Raw genomic sequence first — 14,824 nt, forward strand, 5'->3', positions numbered from 1 at the left:
CACACACACACACACACACACACACACACACACACACACACACACACACACACACACAGATGTCTGGGTTTGACAAAGCCGGTTCACCAGCTATCAAGGAATTGTGCAGCCTGCTCCTCTTCACTGCACTTTTCCTTCTGTTTTTTCCACAGCGTGCTGCTTGGCACGGACCTCTCCTCGTTGCTTTTTGAAAATATTTGAGGAAGCTTCAAAATGTTCTTCACAACACGCAGGTTTAATCAAGCCTCAGAGATAAAAAGCCGCACTTCTCATCATTAGAAGTACAATTTGTTCGGTGTGTGTTTCTTCAGGCAAAGAGCAGATTAAAATTTGAACAACCCGAAGCTGCTACTGTTCTCTGTAAATGTTGTAACCCAGGGAAACTGAGGTCACAGATACTCACCCTTACCCTGCACATTTTCCCACTACTTATAGACAGGGAAAGAGCAGGAGTGTTACATCCTCCCAAAACTACAAAACTACTATGATAACTACACATTTACCCTTTTCGTACATCTGCAGTGATACATAACACACCTCGCCCGCAGAATACAAACTGCATATGATCCATGTACCATCTTTAACAAGGTGACAGACAGGCAGCCGGCAGACAGGCAGGGACTCTAATCTGCTTTGAGGGGGCCAGTCCTGCCATAATCTGCATTAATGCTAAATTATTGAACAGCCTGCTCAGATCCACACTACTGCCAGAGACCAACAGTGCTAGCCACACACAGCACAGCAAGGATCTCGCTTGCTTTTAGAGAGACTTAAGAGGAATGTTTTTAGGCTTTTTGCCAGATTTTACATCTAAATATGTGGAGATACACAGAATAGATTCATTATTTAAAGAAATTATTGTGGATTAGTTTGCTGTTTTTTAAGGCTGTCTGAAAATATTATTTGCATTACTATTGGTACCATGGGAGTGTCATGCTAGTCTACAGTACTGTGCAAAAAAACCTCTCAATAATTAGTATAACCACCTTTATTCTACAAATCCTGAACTCTCTTCCACAAGCTTTGTTCAGTTTATTTAAGTAGTCTTTAGGAGTAGTTCTCCGGGGTTCTTGAAGGACTTTTTGGGTGTTTTTCTGTTCAGATATCATCTTACTGCATGGCCACTGAGATTATTGTCATGCTGAAAATGAAGTTGATATTAAAGATGCTTTCTAGATGATCAGCTACAAGGACTGAACTGAACATGAGGGAAAGGGCAGCCAATGTCCAAAGACAACATTTGAAAGACTTCAGAAAGCCTAGAGAACTGTTGCTCAAGACCGCTTTAAGTTTTAAGTTACAAGAAAATCTGCTTGGAGGTAAAATATAAAGAAACGAAGGGCGGCTCAAGACTTTTGCACAGTACTGCATATGCACTACTAGCCTTGCATGTCTGGATGCAGTTTTAAGATAACGGTGACATTAAGAAAAAGTGAAAGATTTATAGGGTATAATGTTAATAATACATAATTATCAATTATGTAAATGTTCTTGTTCGTTTTAGGTTTAGTTATGGTTACAGAGGCCTAATCTGTACACTCAACAACACGGCCTCCAATCACAAAACAAAGAGATGAATTTGACTGCTGGATATATACAATGTGTGTGTGTGTGTGTGTGTGTGTTAGCGATTAGCTATGAATTCTTTTAAACATGACAATTTGTTAACATCTGATCCAAAATAGCCCAGGAAGATCAGTCCTAAGCAAATGCGGCTTCAGCAGTCTGTGTGGCACATTGTCATCATCTTACACTGACAGTCTTTCAAATACAAATTCCCTCTCCGCCGCCATGCTAGCAGCAGAGCTGTCATTGCCGGGTAGACAGCTACAATATATTACATTTCATGACTTTTGCGATAATCAGATCAGAAGCAGAGTCCACCCCACTCTTATGTCCCAATAGTGCCAACAATATAAACAGTAACAGTTGAGACAGTTGAGATGTTCAAACACTACAAGAATCATATTTAGCTCATCTAAATGTCACTGCTAAAGGCACATAAGACTAGATTATCTTTCACATTTGTTTTAACTGGATTCACAAAACAAAGGGACTTCTAAGGCCAGTGTGGCCAAGAGAAACTACTTTAGTGATGATTACTTAGCAGTGGCTCAGTAGCCAGAAACCTGCAATCTCAGCAGTGACTGTTTTTGCTACCCCTACCTTAGCTTTGCCATTAACCAGGGTAAAGTTCTTCATATAATGTCTCCGAGCAGACTGCTCTCTCACTTGTCATATTAGTAAACAACACTTGATGGCACTAACAAAAGTACAGAAATCCTATACTTCATCAGACGCACAGATACAACTGTCTAAAAACAGCCCAGCAAAAGTTAAAGTACTGATTCAATTTCTTTACTCAAGTAAAAGTTAAAAAGTACAGGGTCTGAAGTCTAAGTAAGTAAAAGTAGCTCTTTGAATTATGTTTCTACCAGCTGTTTTTTGTGTTATACTAATGTAATGATAAATCTTCTAATATTAGAAGAGGGGAATACAAATTTTACTTTAATTTCTAAACAAAAAAATGAGGAAAATTTTAAAAAGAATCTTTATTTTCTGATGCCTACATTGTAGAACCTGATTGAACAAGATGTTTCATGAGTTGTCCTGGCTGATTTACATCCTCTTCACTGACAGTAACCGGTTATGCTGTCTTTTTTTCTAGATGCTATAAAGCTGGAATTCATCATCAGCTAAAATTCACATGAATCTCTTCCACACTTGATGTATCTCTGACCATGAGCACTGCAGCCACTGTGCACTAACAAACTGTTCTTCGCCTTAATTTCATCACAACACTGATCTGTGTTAACCCCAGACTATGGCACGCGATTTTGCATCTTTCATCTCTTCTTTATGCGACGTCCCCTGGTGATTAATACACGAACCAGACTTTCTTTTATTTGTTCCTGTTTAGCCTTAAATTGGTTTGATGTTTGAAGGCCCACAAATTGGTTAAACCAAAAGTAACAAGCCTGCTTTGAAAATGTAAAAGTACAGATATTTTTTAAAATGTAGGGCGTAAAAGTAAAAAGCTATCAGAAAAAAGAAAACTCAAGTAAAGTATAGATAATTGAAAATTCTACTCAAGTACAGTAACAAAGTATTTGCACTTGGTTACCAGCTCTCTGGCAGGTTTAAGCCATTCAAAGCAGCACATCACTTGTAAAGATGTCTTATTGGTTAAAAATAATAGAGTGCTACCAAACATTAAAAAAAAGACACCACCATCCCTTGTTTTATTTTTACAATACGACAATAAGCATTAATATCTATTCTATTTCTGCAGTCGCTGATTAAAAACAGGCAGAAATAGATTACATCTCCAGTTATGGCATGAACTCAGAAGGTCATTTTAATAATAGCAGGTTTGATACAGAATAACTGCTATTTGAATGACTAAACATCCAAACAGGCCTAAATCACACCAATCACCTGCTGGATGCATAACGGTCCACGTCTCCGCCCTGCCTTCTCTCCTGATCAATCAATCTGTCCCACGCAGCCCTGAATGTGTCTGGACAACCGCCTCGTGTAATCAAGCTTGAGTGGAAAAACAGCACCTCTCTGTTAATCACAATGCAACAGCGGGCAGCCACAAGGCCGCCAACAGGTATCCATTTACTCAAAGCCACCTCATATAACCCCCAGCAGTTGTGCTAGTTTCCTATTTTGCTCTTGTTGATGAATGGCATGTCTAAATCGCAGTACATTAGTACAGACCACTCAGCAAGACAAAGTGTAATTGAACAAAATATCTTTAATAGATATAAACTTTTTTTGTGTGTTTGTTTTTACACATCACAGCTCAATGGAAACAGAATCACATGCTGACACACATGTTAAGAATGAAGGCATAGGGGCAATCTGCTACCGTACGGGCCTACCACTCATTTTGTCTGAGTCCGGCTTGTGGTTCCACTCTGCACTAGCAAGTAAAGCAGAAAGACATCAAAAATAACTGTAAAAAATAAGAACGAAGGTGCGATTTTGATGAATATTAAACTCTCCTTATATACAGTTGCACAGCATCAGGGTACAAAAGGAAATAGTTAAAGTATGAGGCTTAAATAAGGACTGAGCTCGGTCATCTGCAGATCAGATTCTGTGTGGGCTTTCGCGCAGATTTACAGAAGTACAGAAAACTGTAGCTGGGATTTCAGGATTTACACAGCATCTTATCTGCAATAATATAACAGTACCAACTGACTCCATCCAAAGTTTTAGGGATCAGATTGAGGCATTTTAGCGTGCTATGGGAGGAAAAGGATGTGAGCTCACTGTAGTAGCATTTTACATCTTGTCAACACTAAGTGGCGCTCTCAAATCAATCCACTGCAGCAGGCAAACGTTTTCAGGATTAAAAATATCAATATGTTCTCTAGCACTGTACTCTGGATCAAAAGTTACCCGGCTCCTGCTGGAAACGTTTGAGTCAAAGGATACATCTTGTCACGTAGGAAACCATTACTTGTATATACTGTACATATCTAACTGCATATGGCTGTTTTGCTTTTCTTGGCCATCATCTTTGACATAAATACTCTTTACATTATTATATCAAGGGAAGGCATGAGAAAAATAATGTGAACATCACATATTTACAATAATCTGAATAAGTGACACTGAATTGTCGATTTCTATCTTTATGGCACCCATATTGTGTTTGTAATATATATTCTTTTATATCTTTTCATGTGACCAGTAGTCCTATACAAGTTTTACTTGCAATAACCCTCGCTACACTTGCACAGTCTTTTACATAAGCGATACAGACAGGCACTCGACCTTACAGTGTTTACAGTATGTGCTATGCAAAGGGTCTGTCTGTCTATCTGTGCCTACCTACCAACACTAACCATCAAAAATGCAACTCCCATCCTCTCTTATAGTATTTACTTCACCTTTTTTCTCTTTGTTAGTAATACAAAAATAATCAGATCAGTGTTGTTATCTGTGAACTGGGAAAACTGGAGAATGTCTTAACGGCAGCACATTTACAGCACACCTGTCGATTAAGATCAGGGACTATATTCAGCAACTCTTGAAGAAATTTGAGTTTTTTGTTTAATTGGAAATCCGTTCACTTAAAATTAGGTTACAGCTGGGGAGCTAAACAGTGACTTTAAATCCCTTTAGGTTTGGGTTAGCTTTGAAATCGTGCTCTCGCTTTCTCTGACATGCAGGAATACCAACAGTCCATTCAAGGGGGGGGAAACAAAAACATTATATTTTATGAGCTCCTAAGTAAGGGAGAGCATGCCGATGAAAACTGACACACAGATACGCCGCTGCTCTTTTTTGTCTATCACCCTGGATTCTCCTTTGTCTTTTGTGGTCACTGTTCACACAGATCCATGAGGCTGAGGAAGGATGATGTTTACATCCATGTTGGCACTAGTTTGTAACAGTACAAGAGCGACACTGTTTTGTTTTTTTTATGTGATTCTGCTGTGCACCGAACATTACTGAAGAGTTTGAAATCAGCTTGAGTAGTGGTTATTCTCCCAGTGGAGAGCAGGTCAGCAGCAGCGTGCATCAGTTCATGTCGATGGTGTTAAAGACCCACTCTGTAAACTTCTTCAGCTTGGCGGAGGCGCTGTAGGACTCCTCGAGGAGACGCTGGTTGTCCTCTCGCAGGCCCTCAATTTGAGCTTGTAGTGATGCCTTGGCATCCTTCTCCTAATGGTTACAAAAGGCAGGTTCATACTTAGATTTTGCATCTATGTTTGAGGCTGTGCCGAAGAGGAACAGGATCAATCTAGCATCACAAATCACCTTCTTTAGGTCCTCCTGTAGTGCCTTCACCATGGATTCTAGCTGGCTCACTTTCCCCATCAAACAAGCTGGAGTCTCTCTGTGAGAGGAAAAAGCTTGACATTAGCTGGGACCAACATCTCACCTTAAATGATGGGTAAATGTTTCTTAGTCCAGTCTTTCTCAGTGATGGTACATGTAGCTTAGCAATCCCCAACAAACACTATTGTACTACTGGCAGGATTCATCGGTGATGCAGTGGTGTGCGATTTGCGGAAAATCAGTGTTTTTGGTGGCACACTTCTGGAAAAACCAGTGGATGAAAGCAAACATTGGATCTAGGCCATGACCTGAGGCCTCTCACCCTGGCGAAGGCTGTCTCAGTGGAGCCGCCTGAGGCTCGGCCTGCTGGGGACTGGTGGCTGCTGCTGCTGCTGCTGCACTCTCAGCCATGGAGTTCTCCTCCTGGGCTGCTAGGAAAACCAGCCTCTGCTCTGATGTATTAAAAAACAGTCAAATGTCATGTTATCTGACCTAAACAGAGAACAAATACAGTGTAACAGTGCCCTCTTCTGATAAAAATTAAGATGGATGGTGGATTTCTCTATTACAAAACTAACTTAACCTTCACCTCAAATGTCTTTTTGTTTGTGGTTTGTTTTTAAGGATGAAATGAAAACATGACGCCTGGTTACCCTCAAAGGCCTTGGCAGCATCTACCAGGTGGGCCCAGTCAAGCGGGCCATCTGCCCCCGTGTCAGGCAGGGGCATGAGGACAGGCTCTTGCAGCTGTTGTTTCTTCCTCTCTTGGTCCAGCTCTGAACTGTCTGGGGCTGACAGGTCTCCTGGGAAGGAAAAGAACACAGTCAAACACAATGAATGAGATTTGTATCTGTTTTTAGGGGGCTGAAGATGGGAAACTTTATAGTCAACGCTTTTAGCACGGCATGGCCAAAAGACTTTTTCAGTAGCAGTGTGCTTAGTGTGTTTAAGCTTTTATTCCATTATCTGCAGATTTACGCATACTGTATATACAGTATTGTGTAAAAATCTTTAGCCACCCTCATATAATATATAATAATACAACATATAAGGCAAAAAAAGAGTTTGTACAATTCTAACAAGCTTAAAGTTCCAATAATACTTCGCATGACCACTTTTATTCTTCAACACAACTCTTTTAGACAAGCTTTCCTCTCATTTCTTTAAGTATCCCTCGGGAATAGGTCTCCGGGCTTCTTGGTGGACATTAAAAGCTCTTCCTTAGATGTCGGCTACATTTCAGTTCTGTTCTCTCTCAGGATGATCCTACACTGCTTGCGTAATGTTGAGCTCTGGGGAGGACATTCTTTTTCAATCCAGGTTTGCTGAAGACATCTTTAAAAAATTACAACAAAGTCAGGCTCCTTGGAACAAAAAGAAAGGGTTGGCTCAAGACTATTGCACAGCAGTCCATCTGCTCCGTTATGAACAAGAGGTCACATAACGAACCATGTTTGAGTTAGAAGGTTTTTTAACGTGGGAAACTCTTCCCGATTCCTGATGCGGATGCGTAAACCACTACACTTTGGAGCCACTACAAGTTCAACCACATAAACTAGATGTTTACCGAGGGATTTGTGCGATGCTCGCCGACTCGGTCCGTGGCGGGCGGTGGGTGAACGTGGCATGGTGGAACAGGAGAAAAGAAGGTCAGTAGGCGTTTCACGCTGTCCACTAGAGGACGGCTCCCTCTGCCCGCTGTAAATGCTCTCATCAGACAGGGTTCTCTGAAGGGAACGTCGACTGGGTGGGGGGCCTGGAAACAACGGCTTCACGAAGGGATGGAAGCAGATGAGAAGACTCAGGTAAAAAGCGAGAAAAAGAAAAACTGCATGAAAACACTGAAGGGTTTTTATTTATATTCTATTGGGGTTGTGCCATATCGGATTGTCCGTGATTGTAATAATAAACACTTTTTAGCAGGGCTTTAAACAGCTGGTTAAAAACCTCGACCCAATATGTTATATCCCAGGTAGTTTCATCATGTGGTCTTGTGCGGCCCCTGAAGAGTTACCATATCAGGTTACATTAGCTGTTGTTAAACTAAAGTACTTTTTGTGTTTGTGAGAACCTTCACAGACATAAAGTATGTAACAGATATTTTATATTTTGCTTACAACTTCCAGGTTATCTAACATGCTATTGTGCTTACATTTGACTTGTGAAGCTTCGCTACTATGCAACCATAATACTGCTGGCACCTCGTTTTAAAACAGTCCTTGGTGAAATGACAAACTCTACATGACCATGAACATATAGACTTCCTTACTTGGACTGATGATGAGGTGAAACTGCTATTTTAAGCAGCACAAGATGAACATAATGTATACACAGAGACAGAAAACAAGCCTTCATTTGTTATCAAAGCAAATGTAGTGGTTTATTAGAGTGGTACCAGGAGCATTATCCATAATCATACAGTTACAGTAGCGGGAAAAGAGTAGAGCCTGACTGATAGTGATACTGTACCAATATTTGGTTGATTCAAAACACTGATTTTCTCTTATATCACCTGATTTTTTTCTTTGACACAGGAAATGTAAACATATTTCTTTAACATTTCTTATGTGTAGTTATTTATTTACTCGTTTAAGAGCTGCCTGACTTTGCTTGGATCAGCATGTTGTTTTGTTTGTGGTGTTCCTAACAGTTGCGGAGTGCCATCTGGTGGACAAAGTATGATAGCACAGTTAAAGGGTGTTTCTTCAGTATTGACCACTATAAATGCTAATACTGACAGATCGTCAAATTGCTGTTATCGGTCGGCTGATAAATCGGTCCGGCTCTAGTTATAGTAAAAGATTAGTTACAATACATTAGCCTAATTTTTTGTGACCAATAAGGCTCAGTCAGGAAGCAAACCTGGGTGTCTATGTTATTTTTGTTTTCCCCTCAAAGAGCCTTGTTTTCAAAGAGTGAAGATGTAGTCATGAGTGGGCAAAGTAATATAATAGCTTATCGAAAACATCTCCCTGTACCTTCTCTTCATTTGTAGTGGGTGGAGGGCTGTCAAGTGTGATGAGCTTCTTTAAGTCTTCCTCCAGGCTGGACTTCGCAGTGTGCCGCTGGGGAGACTGGGAGCCCCGGAGATTGGCCCTGAGCTGGGGTTGACCACCCAGCAAACCATCACTCTGGTGCCGTCTGAAGATTAACATAAAAAAAACTAACTCAGGCAGAAATCTCTAGAAACGACAAAGCATGTCTGTGATTAGCAGCAACCAGTTCAAATGCTCAGAATGGCAATGGCAGCTGTAACTGTTCCCAAACCAAGGTGTTGGTGATCTGTAGTCGAATAAATTACTGATTTATTGGGCCAGGAAAAACCGGTTTGTGTGAAGACATTTACCACCAACACAAAAGATAGGAATCGGCTTTCTGACCAAATTCAATATGTGAGAATAAGAGTGCAAATTTTTTTTGTCTTCCTACAAACCAAAGAATATTGATCTACAATATTACAGGGTACAATGCAAAGCACCTTCAGAAAACTATAAATAAAACTGAATAGAGTTGAATTGATGTGGGAAAAAATAAGAACTCACCACACGGTGGCGCTGCTGACCAACTTTTTAAACAACACCTTTAAAATTAGCTGACCACTCAGTGAGACAAAGATTGACAGCAGGATCCACTCTGCACTAAGTTATAATATTTTATCTGCATGCAATGGTGCTTTAGAAACAATTTTGAACAGATGTTCAGTAAAATAATTATTTCCATCTTACTTGCGAGTGCTGCCAAAATCCACCGAGTTAACAGTTCCCCCAGGCTTCCTCCAGCCAATGAGATACTTTGAGGTGGCTCCTTGACGAGGGTAGAAGCTCTTGGAACCTGGGGACTGGGAGTTTGAGGATGTGGGTGATGTGGGCACAGGAGCAGCCTCATCCTGGGGGGACATGGGCCTGCAGCCTGATGGACCAGAAGAGGCTGAGCTGGGGACAAAACAAAAAGCAAGGGCAGAAAAGTGTGACACAGCCTTACAATTTCATCAGTATCAAACACAGAGAGCAGACTGATTGAAAAGAAAATGCATTAGTGATGCATTTTCATTGCACTGATATATTTTATTTTTCTTAATGTTTAACTATCAAATTACCTTAGTTACCTTTAATAAAGCTGAACAAACAACAAAGAGCCAGGCATCCTTAAAACCCATTAGTAAAGGTGTTCCTTCAATATATGTACCCAGATATCTCTGCAGACTGGATAAACCGATGAATCATAAATATTAAATAAGAACACCGTGTCCTTGCACTTCATTTTACGCTCTTTAAAATAGCATTTCTACAGAGTTTGACATTAATGCTTGAATTTTCCAACATCGAGTTTTGTGTCTGTGCACGAACTATAAAACAAAGCTGCCAATGTACAGGTCTGGTGGAGCCGAGTTATTTCTGGCTGAGTGAAGAAGAGAGGCAGGAAAGCTTTAGTTGATTCAAAGGAAGTGGGATTTAGAGGAGGGGGGAACAGTGCTGAGCTCACAGTCTGCATTTCTAGCAACTTCAAGCACTTCCTTTCTATCATGGATACCCAGAGACGGAGATACATGCAAATGCAAAACCACAGACACAGACATTTCATTCTTCCGCTCCCCCTTTGTTAGTGCCAAACCACAGAGCTTTGGACTTCTTTTCAGCCGGGACAGTGCAGGATATATCTGGACTACAATGAATCACTGTCTGTTTAATGAAACACTGATGCAAAGGATCAGATTCCTAGACTGCCTATGTAGCTAAATTCTAACAGAACAGCAGCACACCTGGAGTGGGCGGCGCCATCACTTGGGCTATAGGAGCCGCTATCGGGACCAAGTGGCAAGGATAAGGGGCTCTTCCCTGGGATCTCGGTGCCTTGAGAGATGACAAGACAGTCTGGAGTTGGAGGTGAAGTGTCAGCGGCCGTCTGGCCGTCTGGTGGCTCATCCTGCCAAGGGATTTTGTCTTTGGCCATGAAGGCACCAGTGGAGGAAGCCGTGCTGCTCTGCGTGGCAGTGAAGGAGGTTGCGTCAATGCCGCTGTCGCTGGAGGTACCCTGAAGATAGCCACTGAGATCCAGTTCACTCCGCACTCCGGAACGGGAGCCGACTTCGTACCACTTCTCGTCGCTGTGGGTGGAGCTGGAGGCGTTGCTTGACAGTGTGTTGCTGCTTGACTGGCTGGATGAATAGGGAGCATCTGCCTGTTACCAGATGAGAAATCTGCGATCAGTTTCTAGACAGAAAAACAGGACATTTTGCTGCAGCGTTCCCCCAAAGACTGTTTGTTTTTTATCACCTCCCATAACTCCTCATGCTGCGATCATATTTACCCCAATGTTGGAAACATTTTAATTAGTGTGCTTAGCGTAGATTGGTTCATGGCACACAAACTTTAGCTCACAGGCATACGATGCGAACTGTGATTAAACAGCAGACCTCTTGTTAGCACAGGGCCTCCTTTATCAATTCAGGAAGGAAATGACATGTGGTGGTGTTGGCTATCACTCACCTTGGTGCTCTTGTTAGGAGACACGTGGCTGCTCTGCTCTGACGGCTGAAGTCGAGGAATCACCACCTTGGAAACCACGGTGTCTAAGACGTACGGAAGATTTAGAGCCCATAATGCAAAACATGTTTTTTGATTTACCAACACTGAGGTAGGAGTTGTGCCTACCTGAGCTGGGTTTGTCCCCTGATCTGCTAGCGGGATCACCCTCCCCAGGTCGTGACCATCCAACACCTGAGCTCGACGATACTTTGATCCCATTGGCGCCCTCACCTGCCACATGGCGCACAGATGAAACGGGGGACTGGCAGTTGTTATTAAACCTGAAGAGACATAAAGAATGTTATCTATGTTGCTGTGTAGCACACATCAAGTTTTAAGAAAATATATATTTATGAAATTTAGTCTGCATAATTTGTAGCGATGAACTCACCCGTCAGGCATAGACTTTTGCCTCCAGTGGGTGGAGGCCATGGTGTCTGTGTAGGAGAGACTGGAAGGGGAGTTTGTGTTGTGCAGTGTGCGTCCCATCACAATGGAGCAGGCAAGGGCATAGTTGTCATTCCCTGGGGAATATCTGTGGACACATATGGATGCGATTAAAGACACATGTTACAACCAGACAGAAGTTAGCTCTGCATGTCTGCAAGTTTCAGAACAGCATTATCGTTATTATGTGACCTTTTGGGGTTGAGCGGTCGACCATCGCTAGACACACTGCGGGGAATAGCAGCAGGATTACTTAAGTCTGTGGGCGGGGCCTTGATGAGGGTTCCTCCCATGCCAGCAGCACGCGTTTGAGGGCTGGATGAGGTGCGTGGCCACTTGGTGTTGTTGTTTGTGGAGCGAAAGGGAAACTTTAACTCATAGGGCATGCCCTCTTTGTGGTTCTTGTAGTCCACAAGTGGCATGTGGTAGATTTCTGAGCAGCCTCTGTTGGCACATGAAGCAATCGCAGTCAGAATACTTTAAGGATAGCTTCAAAAGCCACAAACCAACACATCAACTACAGTCTCTCTTGCATCCATCCACAGTACCTGCGTGGCGTTGAGTCTTCATGTGGAGGAATGATGACCACCTTTACAGTGACAGAGGTTCTAAGAAGATCAATCATTTGCTCGTGGGACAGCGAGGCCACGGACACCTTGCAAATCTCCACTAAGCGGCTGCCCTGCCTGAGCCCAGCCTGCCAGGCATAGCCGTAGGGCTCCACCTCTGCTACGATCCCCTCGAAGTTGACATGAAAGCCCAGCTGACCCAGGGCGTTACGACGTAAGGTCATCTCTGTGGTTTGGCTTCCCTTGGTCAACAACTAGAGAAAAGACGGTGTGAAAGATCAAGGTTGAGTCAGAAAGGTGGTGAAAAAAAAGGGTGGATGAAATGTATTGTTAGTCACAAGCTGACGCACATATGTCAATAACATAACACGCATGTCATAATGCATTTTTCTGCACAGTTAGTCTGATCCACGGCTCCAAGGGTTAAAGATAATTTTTTGAGCAATCCGGTTATAATTTCTTAAAATTGGTGTCTGTCAAATTTTTCCATTTTTCGGCCCTTTGAGCACCACATGGAAAATGCTAATTTGTTCAGTATTTCCAAAAGAAGAGAGCAAATTCTGCAGGTGATCTCTATAAAACTGGACGAGCAATGCCAGATGAATCTGGATAAAAAGCACCATAGGCTTTTACAGATCCTGTATATGCCTTTCTTCATTGAGTTCACCAAGTAGAAAACAGTGGTCTGAGTTTTGGATGTTAAAAAAAGAAGATGAAGAAGAAAGAGCTCTTTCCTGTACTGTCAGCAGGAAATCCTCTTTTACTTTATCATTAAGCAGAACTGCAGTGTCTGATGAATGATTGAAATATCCCATCAAAAGTGCCGCTTTATCTAGACCACAAGGAAGCCCTCAGTAATGATATGAATTAAACTACTATGCATTATGCTTGGCATGACTTTTAATCACAGGGTCAGTGCAGCATCTGTGGCTTTCTGGTGAGTCCATAATTTCAGGCTACGCCCTTATGTTGCTGCAATCATCAACAATAGTTATTTTTTTCAAGCTACTGTTGTCAGGGAAGTGGACAAAGGGAGAGTGTGTCCTAACACTTAAAGACTTCACCAAGCACTTTTTGGCTGCATTATTGTTCACATACACAGTGACTCACAGACTGGGACTGGTTAGCTGGGTGATTTGGATTTTTACTAGATGACACTAGAAGATAACCAGCTAAAGAGTAAATATGCTGATATAAAAGTAAGAATGCTTTCACGATAGTCACAGCTCAAAGCATCTCTGTGTGTGTTTATTACAAGATGCTTGTCAGAGGTGCACTTTTTAAGGCCTGCAGCCTCTGATATCTGCAGCAGCTGGTGTATGCTACACACATGTGTGGCTACAGAAGGTAACGGTGCCCCACTGACCTCCAGTCTTTTGACAACCTCTCCAAAGTCCTCCGTGTTGTTATTAATGGAGCGCAGCGATACGCTCTCACCGCGCTCATAGTAGATCTTCATAGAGGCGGGGCTCCCGGTTGACCAGCCAATCACATCGCGTGTGGCACAGTTAAACACGACCGCTTTGGCCTCTTGATCCAGCAGGATGATGAAGTCGTTTGAAATGGCCAACAGGCACTCGCGTTCAGCCCCGGCTACTTGATCTTCGGCATGAACCTGCCAGGTTATAGCCCCGAGGCTCCGTAGCTCCGCCCCGCTGTACGGACGCACCTTCTCCCGCCGTTTGTGTGCCAGAGAGATGAAGGGGAACTTCCCAGAGGGTTCCACTGATGTACTGGTCACGTGTCGCTCTGCCAAATCCCGCAGATACTCCTGCCGTGTCCGTGTTGCCATGGCACCAAATTTATTTGACTTATGAGCTGCGTTCTCAGCGTTGATGACTTTGGCCAAAAGGAAGTCCCTGAACACAGTGGACTTGGGAAAGGTCACGCCTTTCGGGATTGGTGGGCCAAAGGAGGGAACGTCCTGGGAACGGGTGACGGCCACACTGCAGAAGAAAAAGAGAAAAAGAAGTTTTAAATACTCAAGAATTCATATTCTCTGGACTTTCCATTAGCAAAATTGTCAAGAAAGACAGCTGTATGTTTTGTTCCAGCTATAGATTCATTATGCATTCATTTTTAAAGGTTGCCATGACAGCGAAATACTTTTCTGTAAACACTGGGACACCATGAGCAACGTTATGGCTTTAAAGCAAGGGTGGGGAACTCCAGGCCTCAAGCGTCGGTGTCCTGCAGGTTTCAGATATCACCCTGGTCAACATACCTGAATCAAATGATTAGTTCGTTAGCAGGCCTCTGAAGAACTGCAAAACATGTTGAGGAGCTAATTTAGCCATTTAAATCAGCTCCATTGGATCAAGAACACATCTAAAACCTGCAGGCTTTAAGGCCTGGATTTCCCCCACCCCTACTTTAAAGGAAGGGCATTAGTCTAGTCATGAATTCCGAACTGACCAATCAGAATGCATTACAAGAATGCAAGTGTTTTGATGGCAAAATTTTCTTCCTGTAAGAAAAAAT

At 42.5% G+C, this 14,824-nt stretch overlaps 1 protein-coding gene across 1 annotated transcript in view; it reads right to left on the reverse strand.

Annotated features, from left to right (window-relative positions):
* Positions 1-3,912: 3,912 nt before the first annotated feature.
* LOC102198077 (signal-induced proliferation-associated 1-like protein 1) overlaps positions 3,913-14,824 on the reverse strand; it is a 37,288-nt gene continuing 26,376 nt past the window's right edge. Inside the window, exons 8-21 of the mRNA XM_005742744.1 lie at positions 13,710-14,289; positions 12,323-12,597; positions 11,967-12,218; positions 11,719-11,862; positions 11,454-11,608; positions 11,289-11,371; positions 10,562-10,980; positions 9,528-9,734; positions 8,781-8,943; positions 7,370-7,571; positions 6,456-6,605; positions 6,125-6,254; positions 5,782-5,860; positions 3,913-5,685 (exon numbers count right to left, since the gene is read on the reverse strand). Coding sequence (XP_005742801.1) covers positions 5,542-5,685; positions 5,782-5,860; positions 6,125-6,254; positions 6,456-6,605; positions 7,370-7,571; positions 8,781-8,943; positions 9,528-9,734; positions 10,562-10,980; positions 11,289-11,371; positions 11,454-11,608; positions 11,719-11,862; positions 11,967-12,218; positions 12,323-12,597; positions 13,710-14,289 — 2,983 coding nt within the window. The 3' untranslated portion in view covers positions 3,913-5,541. The remainder of the gene's footprint in view (positions 5,686-5,781; positions 5,861-6,124; positions 6,255-6,455; positions 6,606-7,369; positions 7,572-8,780; positions 8,944-9,527; positions 9,735-10,561; positions 10,981-11,288; positions 11,372-11,453; positions 11,609-11,718; positions 11,863-11,966; positions 12,219-12,322; positions 12,598-13,709; positions 14,290-14,824) is intronic.

This window comes from Pundamilia nyererei, unplaced genomic scaffold (genome assembly GCF_000239375.1).
Source record: "Pundamilia nyererei isolate P.nyererei 1_Seehausen unplaced genomic scaffold, PunNye1.0 scaffold00123, whole genome shotgun sequence".
Classification (NCBI taxonomy): domain Eukaryota; kingdom Metazoa; phylum Chordata; class Actinopteri; order Cichliformes; family Cichlidae; genus Pundamilia; species Pundamilia nyererei.